The sequence below is a fragment of the Euprymna scolopes genome, chromosome 4 (assembly GCF_053919585.1).
Source record: "Euprymna scolopes isolate OS-2025 chromosome 4, ASM5391958v1, whole genome shotgun sequence".
In the NCBI taxonomy this organism is placed as follows: Eukaryota; Metazoa; Mollusca; class Cephalopoda; order Sepiida; family Sepiolidae; genus Euprymna; species Euprymna scolopes.
Genome location: NC_136485.1, coordinates 45,887,050 through 45,903,895, shown reverse-complemented (window position 1 = coordinate 45,903,895; position 16,846 = coordinate 45,887,050). Strand labels below are relative to the sequence as shown.

General features: G+C 33.1%; 1 protein-coding gene across 1 annotated transcript; it reads left to right on the top strand.

The window, feature by feature from the left end:
• The first annotated feature begins 12,152 nt into the window (after positions 1-12,152).
• On the top strand, positions 12,153-12,876 carry LOC145267203 (histone H2A-like). Its single transcript, XM_080123270.1, has one exon. The coding sequence runs from the start codon at positions 12,301-12,303 to the stop codon at positions 12,703-12,705; it is 405 nt and encodes a 134-aa protein (XP_079979396.1). The 5' UTR covers positions 12,153-12,300; the 3' UTR covers positions 12,706-12,876.
• The last annotated feature ends 3,970 nt before the right edge of the window (positions 12,877-16,846 follow it).

Sequence of the window (16,846 nt, the reverse complement as noted above, 5' to 3'; positions counted from 1 at the left end):
TTTAATGATTGAGAAAACATTTCCAGTTATACCGTAGCTGGAAATCTTGTGAAGTAGACCCTTATGCCATACCTTGTCGAAGGCCTTTATTATGTCGAGAGCAATTGCCATAGAAAGGAAGCCTTTGTCAAGAGATTCACTAATCCTGTGGGATATAACCGTCAGCACATCTGCGGTAGATCTTGCAGAGCGGAAACCATATTGTGTGTCACTAAGAAGGTTATTCCTGCTGAGGTGGTTGACTATTTCTCTATTTAATATGGATTCCAGCAACTTACTCATAACACACAGGAGACTTATAGGTCTGTATTGAGAGGGAGATGACTTATCACCTGAATTTTTAAATACAGGGCAAACTGATGAGGTCTTCCAGGGAGTCGGAAAGCACTTCTCCTTAAGGCAGCGCTTAAACAGTTTCGTAAGTATGGGAGCAAGTTCTGGTTGAAGCTTTTTTAACACTATAATTGGGATGCCATCAGGGCCAGTTGCTTTACTGGAATCTAGGTTCTTTATTAGCTTGGCCACCTCATGCACGGATATTTGTATGTTACCTAGCTTGTTCTGTGTTATAGGAGGAAATATGGGGAGTTGATGGCCTTCGTCGCATAGGGTAGAATTTGCATTTAACGTTGAAAAAAATCGGCCTGTGATAGATTTTGTATCCGATCAAAAGAGGCAGTCTGGTATGACAAAAGTTAACAATCTGACACATTTTTGAAATTTTATCAACGAACAAGCGGAAAAGCTCTGCGTATGAAATCAACAGTACGCTTTTGAATGAGACAGGGGCGTGTTCGAAATGAATGTTTCTATTTGGACCACAATTGATCACTTGTCTTTTGCATTTTAATATTTAATTCAAGTCGTTAGATATAAAGATAATAGCAATAATTCAACCATAGGTTCTCTACAGTCAAAGGTATACCACAATGTATTGTGGACTAAGTCACTGCTTGGAGGCCCCTAAAGTTTTCTCTCGGTACACTGGTGTGGGTCCCCGCCTAGAACAGCAATCAATCGATGTCATTTAAAAATTACGATGATAATAAAAGTATTTAACGTATAGAACATTCGTTGATCCTAATTTAATCTCTTACAGCGTCGGGTTTCCCTGCTAGTATATATATATATATATATATATATATATATATATATATATATATATATATATATATATATATATATATAATTTAAAAAAGAAGCACAAAATAAGTGGATAGTCCTTAATCCGCGGAGTTTCCTTCTCATCAGAGGGTAGGATTTAGCAAAATGCGGGATCGGATTTTGCTTGCAAAAGTATTTGATTATATATATATATATATATATATATATATATATATATATATATATATATATATATACTAGCAAAAGTACCCGTTGTTGACAGAGTTCAAAACAGCCTACAGAAAATGGATTCTGATTTATGAAAGTATAATAGGTTATAAAAAGGAAGGGTTGTAAAGAGATTGCTTCGAATTTGGGGGGGGGTATCAAAACCAAAGCAAAGTATGATGAAAGTATATATAAAATAGATAGACTCCATCATTTATTATACCATACCTGTTCACTCTGAAACACTTATCACAATATTCTGTGGATCTATATTAAAAAACCTTGTTAAACTTTGTGACATATTTCCATTCTATAAAGGTCAGGCGAGAACGAACACCCCATAATTTTATTATACCATATTTCTTCAAACTGAAACATAATTATCACAATATACTTACGCAGATAGATATGAAAAGTCTTTATTAAAGTTTGTGTCTATTTCCATTCTATGGAGGCAAGGCGCGAACGCAGACCCCACAATTTTATTATAACATCCCTATTTAAGTTAAAACATACTTATCAAAGTATTCTTATGTACATCTATATGAAAAACACTTGTAAACGTTTTTTTTTTTTTTTTTTAAATTTTTTATTTCCATACTTTGTAGACCAGGCGCGTAGGTAGACACCACAATTTTAATGAATCATCATTATGCCAGATCAAACATACCCATTCCTGTGTCTCGATACATCTTCTATCATTATATGTGATCAGTTTTCTATAATAGTCAACCATATAGGAGCCTATTCGTGACCAGACACACACACACAGACGTTCAGCTTTATATTATAAATATAAAATGATCAAATACTTTTGCAAGTAAAATCCGATCCCGCATTTGGCTAAATCCTACTCTCTGATGAGAAAGAAAAGTATTTCTTCAAAACCCCGCGGATTAAGGAATATCTACTTATTTTGTGCTTCCTTTTTTAAAATTAAATATGTTTTTAACTCTTTTTCAAAGTATTTTTAACATGTTTTATTAACTACTTGTTCTTATATATATATATATATATATATATATATATATATATATGCATATATATACGTCTTAATATGTTTATATAACTGTAGTATGTAATCATGGCTATTTAGTGACTGCTTATTCATGCATCTATTTAAGTAAGAATATAAAATACGTGTAATAATGAACTGTTAGGTTTGTATTAGTAACAATTAAACGATGTTTTTCGCAAGAGATTCCCCATTCAGCCGGACTGACCAATTTTCAACTGAACTTGCATTTTCGTCTCACTTTTATTATGCGTAACCTCTGACATTTCAGTTGAGTCATGGCGAATCTGTTCTGTCTTAACTTCTTTCATGTGAAAGAAGGCGAACAGGCGTGCCTTTTATTTCCCTAGATTTTCGCCACACAATTAACTGTAAACAAGTGAAATAAAAAATTTCTCAACCCAATGCTGGTTTGATATTTAGATTAAGATGAACATCTAGAGAGTGAAGTATTTTAAACACATAGACACGTAACATTTATATTTTAATTTGTTTATTAGAGCTTTCGTAAAAACAAAGAACCCAGTTTGCTTCGTAATTATATATATATATATATATAATATATATATATATATATATATAGTAATTTATAGTAAATTATAAAATATATATGGCTTAATCGCCATATATATTTTATAAATTACTAACTAGCTCTACCTACGTATTGAGCATTTTTGAAGTAAATACTTAAAGTTTACGCATAAATCTATACTTTCGTATATTAATTTTATGTGAGTAAATGAAGTAGTTTATATATATATATATATATATATATATATATATATATATATATATATATAGTCATCTTATAAGTCACTTAAAAGGTGTAATGTATTAAGGAACCTCTTCTACCGGCAGAGAGAAAGAGTCTGAGTCGTGCGATGGAGACCGACTCGAGAATTTTTAAATGATTACATGATTGGTCTCGGAATAAAATGAGAAACGAAATCGTCATTAGAAGAAAAAACACATTCTCGATTATTTAACAAATACTGGCCTATCGCAGAATCTAAATTACAGTGGGTTAAGGAAAATTTTATGTTTATTTTTAGATTTGTTTATATTACGGAGACCTTAAGATACATGTTGACTGCTTCTTGTTTAAAAAAGAACGCTGGTTCGCTCCACATAGACAGCATCACACTTGCATTGGAATTTACATATAACATTATTAAGTTTTGTACGAGGCAAACTCTTCTTTTAAAAGAAGAAAATGCAGGTTTTGTATTGAAAATTACACGAGGTAGAACAGACGGAAAAGAAGTGTTATTAGTCTGTTCAAGTTGATTAATAGAGGAACACATTTTTTCCAACCAACGGCATCTAAGATATACATGGCATTTAGAAGGGCCAACGGTTGTATCCCTGTTAAATTGGTTAATTTTGAATTTAATACATTTATCAATGACGAATTAAGAGTAAACATTATCGACTTGAATTTCTTTAATTTTAATAATTAATAATACTTTCAGAAAAAGTAAAGGAGTCGGAGACGCAGTAGGTGTAATAAAATATAGGAACAGGTAAAAGTGACTCAGTGAACCATTGGGAGAGGGCATGCTGAACGGAACCATCCAAGGATTAAATGGGTCTAAAAGGAGCATTATCTTTGTGAATTTTCAAATGACTATAAAGCTGAGGACTTAGGGATCCAGTTGGTCGTATTTTCTGATAAATCTCTTTAGAAAGATAGTTTTTAGTAAATAAAAAAGTTCAAGCGTTTTGTAATTTGATTTCAATATTCAAAGTATTATCACAAGAGTCGACCGAGCCGAGTTTAAGAAATTTAGTAGTGTAATCTATAATTTTTTATTTTTATTTTTATTGATTCAATTTTCACCCCAAACAAGGCACAGTGCCACTTTGAAGTAGGGGGATACTATCTGGGACATAAGTTGCAGGGGTATTGTGCAGGGAGATGAGTGGCAAGATGTCTGTTCACATTACACTTGAACTTCTGCATGTCAGTACAGTTGAGAAAGTAGAATCCCGGGAGTGAGTTCCAAAGTTTAGCAGATCTGAAGAAGAAACTATTGGAGTAGAACGCTTTCTTACACCTAGCGATAACTACTGTGAAGGGGTGGGATTAAGCTCCTTGTCAGGTTTGTCGGGGGTGTTCACGTCGAAGGGGTACAAGTGCCTGTAGTTTGTCAGAGCATTCACCATTAAAGTACTTGTATAACATGGAGAGGGTGGCAAAATTTCGTCGATTGGACAAAGGCTCAAGCCTAGATGACAGTTCAGGACCTATCAGATTGGTGACTCTCTTTTGGGCCCTGTCAAGCAGTGAGAGACAAGTAGCAGATGCGCCAGCCCAAATATGAAAACAGTACTCCATACATGGGCAAATAGTGACCTTATAGATGTACAGGATACTTTCAAGCGTAAGCAGTTTTCTAGCACAGTAGAGAGAGCCCACCTTCTTCGCTGCAGCCTTGGCAATGTTCTCAATCTATCTATTCCAGTTCATGGTCCCTGCTTGCAATCCGTCGGAACATTCACTATTAAAATACCTGTAGAACAGGCAGAAGGATGCAACATTTTGTCGATGGGAGAGAGGCTGGAGCTTAGATGACAGTTCAGGACATATCAGGTTGGCGACTCTCTTTTAAACATATATATATATATATATATACATGCATACATACATGCATATATATATATTAAGTAAAGTGATTTTCAATTTAAAAATTAAAAAAAAAAATTTTTAATTTAAAAATCAAATTTTAATTAAATTAAAAATCAGTTTCATAAGAAGGAACAACAACAAAGTCAATTATCTGATAATTGCCTTTGTTGTTGTTCCTTCTTATGAAACTGATTTTTAATTTAATTAAAATTTGATTTTTAAATTAAAAAAATTTTTTTTTAATTTTTAAATTGAAAATCGCTTTACTTAATATTTATTTAGCTCTAGGACATTTAACTATCGAGCTTATTATATATCTAAATTACAACGAGCATTTCCTGTATTTTAATTAAACTAGTAATTTCACTGTTACATTAAAATACACTTAGCTCTTTAGACTATTATTCTAATCTCCTTTAAATATATATATATATATATATATATATATATATATATATATATAAATTAAAAATAACTCCTTCGCCGCAATTTTTTGTTGGATTTTATTAATTAAAACTTTTTTATCATCACGTAATACTCCTGCTTTGTATTTCTGTTATGTTGACGATACTTTTGTGACTTTCCCTTCCCGAGACCTTGTTTTGAAATTTTCTGATCATCTCAAATCCTTACATCACGCTCTGTCTTTCACTATGGGGTTGAAAAGGATGGCTCTCTCCCATTCTTCGATATTTTTTCTTCTTTTCTTTATCAAAATGTATTCTCGCAAATCTTTCGCATCTTCAGCTTCTCGTGTATAATTGTGTATACAGTTTCCACATTGACATCAAAATGTGCACTTAATGTTTCTATAGACATATGACATTCCTTATCCATACCATTTTTTTATTTGGCTAATCAAATTCAGTGTTCCGATTTCTTACTCCGCCAACACATTTCATAATCTCTCACAAAAACTCTTCTGTCCTTGAATCTCTTACGCTACTCAAAAACTGAGACTCTATTCATGTAAGATGGTGGAAAAGCAGTCTGAAGCATTCCATACTTTGCTGTTGCATTTTTTCCAAGTTTAAAACAGAATTTTATTGCATCTCGTTCTTCTAAAGTGTCATCTCGACTATGTTGCATTTTTAAAATTTACCAGCTGTTACAATTAGGCAATAGTAGAATGTATACATATTCCTGCTGTAGCTGTTCATTTGAACTTAAAATCATAAAAATAGATCAGTTACCTTTTAAGAGGTATATCAATAACATATTGACTGCTCAAACGTCTACAGACGGAATAAATGCCTGTACAAAAAAGTATGAAAACTTGTTTAAGGGGTCTCGTATATATGATAATAAAAAATAGAGTTTATATTGTACTTTTGTTCTCATCCAATCGTTTTTAACGCATTTTACTTATCAAATCCAAATATTCGAGTTATTTTTTTGAACGGAAGCATAGTGTTACTTTATAAAGGTGGCATGGTTTCATTCCGTGAGTCATGATTGGATAAACGTTTAAGTTATTCGCAATTGTATTTTTTGGTCGCACATACTGAGAATGGAACCTTAACCTTCAGGGAAATTACAATTAATTTTTCTAAGAGCGTTAACCACTGCGCAACAGGTCCTCTTGGGTAGTTCTAGTACGAATTTTGGTAGCCTTTAACCTTTTTTTATTTCTTATTGGTAATATCAGTATTTATTACTAACTAGCAGTTAAGGCCCGCTTTGTTCACGCCCTAAGAACTGTTCCTAACTTTATGTGCATATATATATATATATATATATATATATATATATATATATATATATATATATATATATATATATATATATATATACATATATATACATATATATATACATATATATATATATATATTAAAAAGTTTGTCTCATGTCCAGGTGTCCTACATCTAAAATTTAAAGTGTTTAGACCTAAAATTGGCAAAAGAGTTTAGTAGAGTCTACAAAGGTCAACTCTTTTAACTTTGACCTTTTGGCAGCGTAAATTTCGCGCAAAAACTGAGTAAACAGCTTGCTGCATGTCTGAATACCATTTATGTAAAATTTCAAATGTTTAGACCCAAGATTTGCTGAATAATTGGCTAGAGACCGCAAAGGTAAAATCCTTTCAACTTTTACCCCTTAGCAGTCAAAATTTCGACCAGAAACCGATTAAAAACCTTGCCCCATGTCTAAATACACTTTATGTAAAATATCAACTGTTTATACAAACAATGGTTGAGTAATTTGGTAGAGACCGATGAAGTCAAATTTTGTTAACTTTGGTCCCAATTTTCACTCCTTCACATTAATTGTTTTGGGCTCTAATCAAATTAAAAAGTTTGATCCATGCCCAAAAAAACAAAAACAAACTATATCTAAAATTGCAAGTGTTTAGATCCAAAACTGGCAGAGGAATTTGGTAGAGTTTTCAAAGGTCAAATCGTTGAACTTGGCCGCTTGACAGCAAAATTTCTGGCCGAAAACAGATTAAAAAGATTTTCCCAAATCTCAATACCCCTTATGTTAAATCTCGAGTCTCTAGACTGAAAATTGACAGAGTAGTTTAGAAAGATTTTCCCAAATCTCAGTACTCTGCAAAACAAATTTTGAGTCTGTAGACTTTAAATTGACAGAGTTATTGCGTATGGAAATGTCAGAAAGACACACAGACAAACACACAGACAGTTACACGGACACGTTCACTTTTATAGATATACTACCATTTCAGCCCGGCGTTGTCAGAGTGTTTGGAGGTGTATGCTGAGCAAAAAAAGGTCAATTTATTTTTAAATTTGACCTCTATTATGATCCCTTAAAATTTATAGTTTGGAGTTCAAATCGAGTTATTAAGTTAGATCTATGTCCAATGAACCTATATCTAAAATTTCAAGTGTTTAGACCCTAAATTATGGCAGGAGTTTGTTAGAGTTCTCGAGGGTCAAATCTTTGACGGCTTAACAGCTAAATTTCTGGCCGAAAACCGATTACAATGATTTTCCCAAATCTCAGTACCCTGTGGAATAAAAATTGACAAAGTTATTGCGAAGGAAAATGTACACAGACATACAGACAGACACTCAGACACACAGACACGTTGACTTTTATAGATATATAGACTAGCAGTTCAGCTCGACTTTGCTCGGGCCCTATGTACTGTTCATAACTTGCCTTACCGGTTAATACACTTTATCTAAGATTTCAAATGTTTAGACCAAAAATTGTCTGGGTAATTTCGTAAAGACCGCAGAGGTAAATTTTTTATAACTTGGATCCCAATTTTCACCCTTTTAGATTTATTATTTTGGTCCCAAAACAAAATAAAAAAAAACATTTTACCTATGTCCAAGTTACCTACATCTAAAATTTTAAGTGTGTTGACCAGAAATCTGCGAAGAAATTTGGCAAAATCTGCAAAGGTCAACTCTTTCAACTTTGACCTTTTGGAAGCCAAATTTTCGCCCCAAAACTGATTAAAATGCTTGCTGCATATATGAATACCCCTTGTATATAAATTTCAAATGTTTAGACCCAAAATTGGCTGAGTAGTTTGCTAGACACTGCAAAGGTAAAATCTTTTGAACTTTGACCCCTTGAAAGCTCAAATATTCTATCCAAACAAATTAAAAAGCTTGCCCTATCACTGAATACCCTCTATACAAAATTTCAAATGCTTAGACCAGAAATTGGCTGAGTAATTTCGAAGAGACCGTAGAGCTCATTTTTTTTTTAAACTTTGACCCCAATTTTAACCCTTTAAATATTTACTTTTGGGGCTCAAATGAAATTCAAATGTCTGATCCATGTCCAAGTAACCTACATTTTAAATTTCAAGTGTTTAGACACAAAATTGGCGTAGGATTTTGGTAGAGTTTTCAAAGGTTAAATAGTTTAAATTTGACCCTTGACAGTCATATATATATATATATATATATATATATATATATATATATATATATATATATATATATATATATATATATATATTAAAACGTTTGATGTCCATGTAGCCTATATCTAAAATTTCAAGTGTTCAGACAAAAAATTGGTGGAGAAACTTGGTAGAATCTGCAAAGGTCAGCTCTTTCAACTTTGACCTCTTGGCACCAACATTTTCGTCTAAAATTTGATTAAAAAGCTTGCTGAATGTCTGAACCCTTTATGTAAAAGGTCAAATGTTTAGACCGAAAATTTGCTGAATTGTTTGCTAAGGCCGCAAAGGTAAAATCTTTGGAACCTTTGCCTCTTGGCGGCCAATACTTCGGCCAAAATCGATTAAAATGCTTGTGCTTATATGTCTGAATAAACTTTATGTCAAATTTACAATGTTTAGACCTAAAATGGCTTAGTAATTTGGTAGAGACCGCAAAGGCCAATGTTTTAAAAATTTGACTCCAATTTTGATCCTTTAACATTTATTGTTTTGGGCTCAAATCATATTAAATAGTTTGATCCATGTCCAAGTTATCTACATCTAAAATTTCAAGTGTTTAGACCCAGAATTGGTGTGTCTTTGTGTTTGTGTGTGTGTGTGTGCACGCGCGTAGTTTCTGTTAGTTTTAATATACATGTGCGATTGTATGTATCCATCTAGACTCTGCAGACTGGGCATACATGGTTGAATTCGTTTTATCAATATGAAATACTGAACAGCGTCTGCAAAAGTTTAATATAAAGTTCGCAGTTATCTATGTTTCCACGAGTGCAAATTCACAGTAGCGGTTCTATTCTCTGCCCTTGGCGATAGAGGGAAAATTCGGTTTTGTTCTCACTGTATGCCTGCGTTCTTTGTTGTGTTGATGAAATTTAGATATTATGGGTTGGATTGGATTTGCTTAAAAAATTTATATGCTCGTTCGAAACGAAAACATGTGCAAATGAAAACAAGCCACAATACTGCGTTTTTTCTTTCATTTTTAAGAGTGTTGTTATTACAAAAATATAATCGCATTTTTATATATTCGTTTAGGGACGTGGGACGTGTGGTAAGAACTATAATAATACTGTTTCTATTTTACTCTTTATTTCACCTTAACCAAGACAAACTGTCCCTTTAATGCAAGGGGCTATTAATGTGGACAAAATTTACAGGTATACTATGCAGGGAATTGAGTGGCGAGATATCTTTGCACATTACACTCAGGGAACCAGGAACCCAAGATGAGGTTGCTAAGTCTAGCAGTTCAATGTATTTGTTCCAATTCATGTTTCCTGTGAATGTTAGACCGAGAAGCTCGAACGAAGTACTTCCAGGTAGTGTACAATTAGCCAGAACAATTAACGGTTTAGGTTTCTTGTAATTATTAAACGAAAGACACTTACTTAAGACAGCATTGAATGTTATCACCCATTTACAGCACCATTTCACTAAAAACTTGAAGTATTCTTCTAATGTTTTAACCATTTCCTTAGAGATGCTTTCCCCTGTAGTCTGTTATAGAAAGTGGTGTCATCAGCAAATGTACCAATCTCAAAGAACATTTTTATCATGTAGGCCATTTATGAACATCAGGAATAAGAATAATTGGCCCTTGTGTCACATATGTATTTAAGTCATGCTGTTTTGAATTACAAACATCGAGAACGACCTGGACTTTTCTCTTATTTAAGAAGGATTTGAATAGGCTAAGTAATCCTCTAGTAATACCATATGACTTAATTTTCGTTTTAATTCATGGATTTTATCTCCTTTAACTATATATATATATATATATATATATATATATATATATATATATATATATATATACTAGCAAGCCCACAACGTTGTAATACAATACGCTTTAATATGATATTTACTGCATACCAATTTCGAATAAATTATTATAGGGCCAATACCATATTGATCATTATATTGTGTCAAATATGTAGTAGTGATTTCAAAGGATTAAAAAATTACGGGTGCTATCAGCCAGCTAGAATCGAACTTAAGCATTGCAGCATTAATTGTTATTGTTAGAGTTACCGTCAGATGGATAAGGAAACGTTTACAGTTAACATATTTTAACGTATAAATGTGTATTTGCACATGCGTACAATAGAATTTAAGACTCCTAAGTTCTATTTTGCTTCACTTTTGACCACTTACTAGCTATTTGTTTTACTGGTTTTAAACTAAAAATTTGTTTCATAGTCCCAAATCCCCTATATTTCAAATCTGTCGATCAAAAATTGGTAAATCGGTTTGGTAAAAACCGTTCCTCAAACAGAAAGACAAGCATGGTCACACACACACACACACACACACACACACACACACACACACACACACACATATATATATTTATATTTGTTTTACATAAGTATTAATATGTCACTGCACATTCATTAACATGTTTCGGTCAGCCAGTTTCAAATAACAAGAGAACTGTTCAAGCGATATTGCTTATATAAAAGTTCAATCACAAATTGAATGCTCGAACACAAAAAAAACATGGCGACCAGTGAAAACAATACGAATTACAGACCCGAATACCTTTAAAAATCAACTTGTTAAAGGTAAGCTTTTAGTTTGTGTTCTTACGCAAATTGACCATTAATTATTGCTTTTAGATTGATAAATGAAAAATCCCTTATGTAAAGGAGGTTTGTGTGTTCTCGTCGAGTGGTTCCAATATAGCGGATCGAGTTATTGTATAAAAAAACTGTGCACACACTTAAGTATACCAAGGAGTTTTCCTGGTAATTTAAAAATTGTAAATATTGGGTGACGAAACTTGAACATTGCGAATTAAAAAAAAGGTTTACAAAAGAAAAATGTCGTCCGGGCAAAACCTTTTAAAATGTCGAACGACGGAACTTGAATATAACCATAAATATTTATATAATATAATTGGAAAAGGCAAATTTCAAACGAAATTCAGAAAAGACCAAACTACTTAAGAAAGGCTAAATTCGGGAAATTTGCTTAAAAACGTCGAGTGGTTCTAAAATGGGTGATCGATTTAGTAGAATGTTGCATTAGAAACTGAGCACACCCTACAAATATTTAAATATTTACTTTTTTTTATTTCTTTTTATAATCTTTTATATTAGTGTCCATTCGATTATAATCCGCTGATAGAATTAAAAAATAAATAAAAACAAACAAAAAAACCCGACGAAACTAAAAACAATTTAGTGGTGGTACACTTCATATACGTAAACCAATCTCTGCCCCCTCTCCGCTATTAGCACTAGTATTATAATCGACCAAAGTTGTGAAAGAAACGCATACGATAAATAAACTCTTCCGATAACGAAGCAAACTACATTTTCACACCATATTTGTCATTATAAAAGCAGAGATTTCACCAACTTGCTATCAGACTTATGCAATCACTTATCATTCGTGGTTTTTGTTCGAACTAACTCAGCATTCTCGAAAATGACTGGCCGCGGAAAAGGAGAGAAAATGAAAGCGAAGTCGAAGACCCGTTCAGCCAGGGCCGGGCTGCAGTTTCCCGTTGGACGTGTACACCGTCTATTGAAGAAAGGAAATTATGCTGAACGTATTGGTGCTGGTGCTCCAGTCTACTTGGCTGCAGTCATGGAATACTTAACCGCTGAGATACTCGAGTTGGCCGGAAATGCTGCTCGTGACAACAAGAAAGCTAGAATAATCCCACGACATTTGCAACTGGCTATCCGTAACGATGAGGAGCTGAACACATTTTTAGCGCATGTGACTATTTCGCAAGGTGGTGTATTGCCAAACATACAGTCTGTTTTACTACCCAAGAAAACCATGAACAAGCCGAGTATGAAGGGATCCCAATCCCAAGAAGTATAAGTAAATAGTTTTGTTTTTCATGTGTACAAACTGTCAAGACTTTTCGAATTTTTTTTTCGTTGCTCTAGAAATCCAGAAACCACTCGATATGCAATCGGTTTAATTTTCGTTTGTTAACTAAACATCAATTTTCACTTCATCTTGTCTAAATAAAAACGAATTTTAATAGTTTCTTGTCTTAATATTTGTACTAATTTTCTTAACAATTAGTTCTATTTCTAAACTATTTGACTAATTACGTGTAACTCGAACTAATCCGCTTTGTGCCAAACGAAATCCTTTACATTTAAAGCGATTGTTTAAATCGTCCGGTACTGGTGCATGTTACCAATCGGAAACTTGCGCAAACCGAAATATGCTGAGCGCCAGTTGCTGATCAACCCACCAAAACGCGATAACTGTTAGCCAATACGGAGCAAAAGCGACGATTTGATAAATTGGAAAGACAAATTAAATTTAATTTTAATCGCTCCTAACGATAGAGCACAACCGTGAATTTAACCAGCTAAGATAAAATATTACAGACGTCAAATGTATTAGTACCTGACTTTTTAATAACAAATTACTAATTTAAACAAAACACTCATTAAGCACACGGTAGTTTTTGTTTTGTGCTAGATGACCAAATTTAAGACTTCCCTTTTTAAAATAGACTTAAATTGTTACATTTTTACTCCAGTACAGTATAAACGAATATTGATTAAATTGGTCGCCGGCAAGTCTTGTTAAAGACTTTTATATTCCCATGTTTTATCTAATACTCTAAAGTGACCGCCATTTTATTTTTCAGTTACATAATACACTTGACACATGCTCCACGAATACATTTCCTACAAATGTTAAGAATGGCGACTAGTGAAAAGGAACGTTAGATAATGGTTTTAATATATTTGCCGGCGACAAATTGAACTAATATTCGTTCATACCGAATAAGCCTAGAAATCAATTTTCCTGTTCCTTTAACAGTTTTTATTCTAATTAGTGTTCGATAAATGCTTTTGCTAGTAAAGATTTTATTGGTTTATGTCAGATGCCGGCCAAACCCGAGCGGACATTTACAGGAATGCGGTTCGTAATATGCACCAGAAAACCTTCAAACCCCTTTTCCTTAAGTTTACTTCAAGACCCGGAAGATGTCTATAGTATCTTAAAACGATTTCCTACCTCCATCCCTGTAATTCAAATTTCCAAGTTTACCATATTTGCATAATGTATTCAGCTGTAGTCTCGAATCTAGAATGTTTATTCATAAGAAATAAGCATTGTTTCTACTTGTTGCGGTCTGAAGTAAGCGTCGAATCTCCCCCCCCTTGTCGTGGTTCTATTCTATGTAGATTTGTCAATGTGTTTTGAAGTTACGTTATAACGTATACGATCTGCTTAATTTGTCATTCCTATAATGTTGAACTGTATTTTCCAATTGTTAGTTTTAAGAGTTAGCTCAAATTTAAAATTACCTTTAAAAAAAAATTAACTTTGAAAGACTGCCGATATTCTCTTTCCAATGGATTCGCTTCCACAAATAAAGTGAAAATTTCCCCAGAGGCTATATAGAAAATAGTTTCTTTTTTCTTTAAATATCTGTTGCTGTGATCATTCTCAAGTTGGGCGCCCGGCTTTGCCCGGTCGTAAAATATGCTCATAGGATTTTTAATATACCCAGATGTATATATTGTTGTTGCAATTTAAAAGTATTTGCATGAAATCAGCTAGAATTGAAACCGATAGAACTGTAGCATTCAAATCTGGTGTCGTGACACATGGACGGATTAAAAAAAAAAAAAATAGTGAATGTACAAAATGTACAGATTTTCAATTTTGACCCATTTCTGACCTTTTAATGTTTTTTCACGGTTAAAGACCCATAAAATTCAATCATTTGAGGGCCCCTGGTGCCTTCTGCGAATTTTAGTTTCGGAAGAGATAGTTTGAAAATATGGAAAAGAACTGGTATATAACCTTATATTAGATTTTCAATATTTAAAGCAATGAAACTATGCAGTGTTAAATACTTAAAGTAAGATTAAAATAAAATCACTGTTTAATCTAAACTTAATTTGTCATTGTTTTAATTCCCAATCTTTAAACTGCCATGTCAATTTGTTTTTTAATCAATTTAATTTATTTCTAAAAACGCTATGCCCATTCCAAATTCCGTATTTGATTATATTCTTGAGGGACTATTTTCTAAATCTTGCGAAAAAAAATTCCTACGAACGGGATGTTAAGTTACTGAAATTTCACACTCGTCTGTCTTAAGTTTACGGCTTGCCCTTTAACAGTAACTTTAAACTTGATACCAAGTCTACACTACATTTTCTAAGTGACGTTACTATTTTCTCAATTTAGAGGAACTTGTAAGTATACTAGTGTAATATAATTCCTGCCTTGTCTATTAAAATTTTGCATTCACATTTATCGCAAATTTTTGCAGCGTTACCTGTTTCGATTATAAGACAGAATTTACATAATTCTGTTACACTACATGCAGTTCAGCGCTGCTTTTCGGACTCTATTGTTCATAACTTTGTAAGTGTAAAATACATATTACACACACTTTGACTCATTCCAGGAACCTACATCTAAAACTTCGTTTATCCCCACAATTGGAGTTCGGCAGTTTTCAAAGGTAAAATCGTTAAACTTTGACTCCTTGAAAGCCAAATGTCTGTTCGAAAACTGATTTGACATTTCCCCAAATGTCAAATCCTGAGTCTGTAGACTGAAAATTGGCAGTAGTTTGGTTGGGAAACCTACAGACTTTTGTAGGCATATGATTTTAAGCAATCCCACGCCTGATATTTGTTTAATATATTGTAATTAAAGGAACTTGCTTTCCAATTACATACTAAACTAATATTCCTCAGAATATTGAATAGGTTAAATGGTGTTCATGGATAGTATAGAGGAAAATAGTAACTGGCAATACTCGTGTAAATTCCACGTAATAGATTTTGAATAAAATCGGATAAGGCTGGTATTTTTGTGCGTAACGCAAAACTTACTTTATTTTAATTTTTTATTTATTTTATTTTATTTTTTTTTTTTTTAGACAATATTGTTTCTCGTATTTTATATAGAACTGACTCGAATGATTTATTTATTACTGAAAGTAATTGTGCTACTTAGTTCAATATAAATAACATGGCTATGTAAGAGAATCTTTAATTTACGACTTCTTAGCAGCAAATCTTTTTAGTTCTGTTTATTTCGAATGTTTTTTTCACGTAACGTTTCGCTGACTTTCAGTGAACAGCCACTGCAATTGAAATTACTAAGATCCCTTCAAACACGATTACAGCCATGATAATGATATTCAAGGCTACATTAAAGGAGGGTAACTCTCATTGTCCAGGGATGCCAGATTATCCTTTTTAAAGCCAACTGTTGCGAATTTGTCCCTTTAGAAGCAATTTGGCCTTGAAAAATGTTACTTAGGCGTCTTCAAATAGTAATGTACTAAGGGGCAAGCAGAATATAATTTGAAAGTAAAGCTGTGTAATTTTAGTTTCGCAAGAGAAATACATTAACGTATACGTCACAATTTATTCATTAGCAAAATAAAATTGATAGTTGTCATGACTGTAACCAATGCATAACTGTCTAAATGTATGCATGTTTGGATTATCATGAGTATCATTTTGAAGCTCCACATCTCAGACAAGAAATATCGAAGGAGTTCGCCAAAACATTAACTCCTTCACCTTCAACTGGGCAGTTTTCAACAAGGAGGGGGTCGATCTTTTGTGAGACTTTTAATTTATTTATTTATTTTTAAGTCCTATCGGTTGGACTTTGTCTAATTTTAACGTTCCGAACTTCTGGTCGCGTCATGTAGTAGGGGTAAGACGTCAAATTTTTACTATCTTTTCCGCCTTCTCGTCACGGGTTCGGGCCTGCCTACTACCACTTTTTTTTTGTTTTTTAACACACCTCCAAACTCCTGGGCAACCAGGCTAGCCTTAATATAAAAGGAATTTTGTGAATGGATTCATTTCCTGTAGAATCCAAAAACGGCTGGGTCGATTTTAATGAAAGTTTACACGAAATGACTGTACCTGGCAGTGTTCTTAAATAGTTTGTTTCAGGTGATTTTTAATCAGTTAACGCCTTACACAGCCTAACAAGTGCATTTGAGAAG